General features: G+C 34.4%; 1 protein-coding gene across 1 annotated transcript; it reads right to left on the bottom strand.

Annotated features, from left to right (window-relative positions):
* Positions 1-574: 574 nt before the first annotated feature.
* LOC127793780 (protein SRG1-like) lies at positions 575-2,623 on the bottom strand. The gene is made up of 4 exons (XM_052324507.1): positions 2,345-2,623; positions 2,014-2,261; positions 983-1,307; positions 575-843 (listed from the first exon to the last, which is right to left on the bottom strand). The coding sequence occupies exons 1-4, from the start codon at positions 2,603-2,605 to the stop codon at positions 583-585; spliced, it is 1,095 nt and encodes a 364-aa protein (XP_052180467.1). The 5' UTR covers positions 2,606-2,623; the 3' UTR covers positions 575-582.
* Positions 2,624-3,437: the final 814 nt, after the last annotated feature.

Below are 3,437 nucleotides of genomic sequence, written 5' to 3'. Positions count from 1 at the left end.
CCTTTAAGAATCTTATCTTGTGAAATAGCTCAACTGTGAAAACAATAAATATGATCGTGTGTGAATAAAGCACAGGGATGATAGGCAATGAAACTTTGACATGGTGACACAACAGAGCATCGAGATCTTTTAAAAAGTACGTGCATAATATAATAGTGATTTTTTTTTTCTTCTGAATTTCTTTTCAAGGCTCAGCCTAAATGACTTGTAAGATATGAGGGCAATTATTTTACAATGAATATGGATATTTCTTTGAGATTGTGTCCAAGAAACTGGATTGGTTTGTGTATTTGGTTTTCTAACACTCTCGCTTTAATTACTTGAGATGATGGAAAAGAGGTAAGTACTATAAATAGATAACAAAGTATAATATAACTTTTAAACACTTCATAACATAAAAACTCTTAACCTTGATAGCTAGTAATTAAAAATAGAAAACAAATTAAGTATAATAAGCAGAAACACTTGATAATATGAAAAGTCATGCAATTATCAATAGATAACAAAGAATAATAACTTGAAACACTTCATAACACCTTGATAGTTAGTAAGTGCATTGTCTCATAAACTTGATCGATTGTGTTAATCGCTTTGGCCTTGATCAATCCTTATGGTATCAATATACGATTTTCCTTGAAGTTCACGTGAAAAAAAGCCCTTGATGTAGTCGATAGTTTCCACTCTTTTGAACTGTGCTGGAGTTTCAGCACTAATAAGACTGGGCGCAGGACCAAAGTCTCCATCGAGGTTCGCGCTTAAAAACGTGGCTACTGAAATCCTCTCCCTTTCAGAGTTAACAAGCACTCGATGTTCAATGCTTCGGTAAATCCCGTTCGTCACAATCTAGCATTAAAATCTCAACAATCCTCAGCATAAATTAATATCATTTTTATATTTAAAAAAATTCTATCTACATAAGAGTAGTCAACTGACAAAAGAAAAAAGAAAAATAAAAAGAAAGAGAGGACATTAATTAGGTTACCTCTAGGATGTTTCCAATATTGACGATGAAAGCATTGGGGAGTGGCCTGACGGTAACCCATTTCCCATCTTTCTTAATCTGCAGGCCTTCAATGTCATTGACCTGGAGGAGGATAGTAAGGCCACCAGCATCAGAGTGAGCGCTTAGGCCAATAACCAGCTCTGGCTGTGGGCATGGAGGATAGTACATCATTCTCATTGTTTGCAATCCATCCTCAAATAACCCCCTCATATATTCATGTTCAATTTTTAGTGCTTTCGCCATGAGGTCAACTATCTTCATGCCTAGGCCTTTGGTTTCTGTCGAGTAGGCTTCCATGGCATCCCTGCATGAAAAGACAACTAACTTGTAGCAACAATTTCTCATATAAGAGGCACCTGGTACGGTATATATAACGAGCGTGACGTATATTTTAAATGACGTATATGATATATAGCAAAAGAAATGTCCATCAGCCCTACATCTAGGCAGCCTGTAGATGCAAGTTATCAAATGCAATCGATTCATAAGAGAAGCACGACTAAATGAATTCATAAACAAATTAATTATTAGGGTTCCATGAATAATGGCATTACAACTTATAGTTTACTTTTTATCAAAATCAGGATCAATAATTTCAGTCAATGCTTGTTAAGACTTAAAACAGTATATAATATAGATCCCAAGCCTTCCATTGTCATATATATATATAAGGGATTAGATTAGGCTCGATTTAGTTTGATTTTTATTTTTAGTTTATAGTTTGGATATTAATTTTTGAATCTTCTAAGTTAATAAATTGAGTGAGTTGATGCTCGCCCGTTATACTTTAATTAGTTTAATAAATAATAAATATTAAAAATTAAAACTAACTATAACTAAAAAAGTGAAAAGTAAAATTAAAAATTAAAAATTTAAAACCGAAAATGTTTTTGGATCGCAGAGTTTAGACTTTGATAAAGTTAATGGCCAACACATGCATGCACGTGCAATATTTGTTCAAAGATCAAACCCATAAGGAATCAGGGGGAAGAGAGAGGGAGAGAGAGAACCTGAGTGGAAGAGGCAGCTTGGGAAATAGATGAGGCTTTCTCTTATGAATTGGCCGCATGAGGACGAGGAAGTGGTCGGCCCACTCCAGCTTCTGCTCCTCGGACATCACAAAGGCTTGTCCGAATCCCTCTATTTCTCCTGGCTGCATCCAAAACTTCTTCTTCTCTTCTATCGGCAGTTTAAACCACTCCTCAATCTCTTTCTTCACGTTCTCCACCAATCCATGGCTCACTCCATGATTTATCAACTGTAATTATGTATTTCATTAATTCATCGTCTAATTAATTTTGATCTCTACATCAAACCAATAAATCATATATATATATATACCTGAAAGAATCCCCATTCTTTGCATGTATTATGGAGCTTCTCTAGCTCTGCATCCATGGAATCTGGCGATCCAGAAAGCAGCCTCTCCATGTCAATGACTGGAAGGTCCGGTAAAGAGGTGGGATCAGTGAATGGTATATGAACAGGGTCCTGATCAGAGCGAACATAGCGAGATGGTACTGTGTTCAATGGCTGCTTGGCCAGCTCTTGAACGCTGGGCACTTGCAGAGACTCTCCAAGTCTCAACTCCGAGGCTGCCATGGCCGGCACCGATTAGATTTTCACAGCCTAAGATGCTCTCGTCTCTAGATGTTCATATATATATATATATATATATATGCACGGACCTGCTGCACGTATGCTCTCTTCTGGTTTTTGAAATGAAAAGAGAGATATGAAGGTTGTTTTTTTTTTTATACACGCCAACTTGTATTTGGTCAAATGAACAAGGGGTATTAGATATAAAATTTGTAAATTTTAGATATTTTGGATATTTAAAATTTATTTTGAATGAATTAAATTAGACTTTGAAAGGAGATTTAATGGTAATTTAATTAGCGAATTACCGGGTTTTGGGAGAAATTTAGGAAAGTCAAACATAAATTCACAGATATTTGGTTTAAAATAAAATTGGTCAAAATTTGTAAAAATAGACTAAAAATTGTAAAAATTTTATTTGGTAAAAAATGCGTAAATAACTAAACGCATATACGGAAAATGAGAAAGTGATGAGTAGATTAGAAGATTTTTTATTAATTTTGTAACATCTCGTATCAAGTGATACGAATGATCGGAATAACTTATCATGATGAGTCTATACGAATTTTTCAGGAGGTTACCTATTCTTGAACTTTCCCAACTCAATCACGTTTAACTCGAGAGTTTTTTACCTATATTCAGCCCAAAAAGTATCTAATTGGTATTGTTTCTTTCTTTACTTATCCTCAATATATATTATTATTTTCTGGGCTCTTGACGTATTACAAATTTTCTATATCTTAATTTTTTCCCAACTCTCACATGTAATAATTTTATCTCATGGGTTAAATTTAGTTATTACATGTGAATTAGATTCTATCTAGACCACATTCTA

Source organism: Diospyros lotus, chromosome 2, assembly GCF_014633365.1.
Source record: "Diospyros lotus cultivar Yz01 chromosome 2, ASM1463336v1, whole genome shotgun sequence".
In the NCBI taxonomy this organism is placed as follows: Eukaryota; Viridiplantae; Streptophyta; class Magnoliopsida; order Ericales; family Ebenaceae; genus Diospyros; species Diospyros lotus.
The sequence above is the reverse complement of the archived record's forward strand: the minus strand, read 5'-3'. Positions and strand labels throughout refer to the sequence as shown.

What these genes read in the sequence shown, in the direction of transcription:
- LOC127793780 (XM_052324507.1), bottom strand. Translation starts at nt 2,605, where the DNA reads ATGGCAGCCTCGGAGTTGAGACTTGGAGAGTCTCTGCAAGTGCCCAGC. An exon ending in AAGAATGGGGATTCTTTCAG is followed by an intron (nt 2,262 to 2,344) that starts GTATATATATAT and finishes ACATAATTACAG; the next exon opens with TTGATAAATCATGGAGTGAG. An exon ending in AAGCTGCCTCTTCCACTCAG is followed by an intron (nt 1,308 to 2,013) that starts GTTCTCTCTCTC and finishes CTTTTCATGCAG; the next exon opens with GGATGCCATGGAAGCCTACT.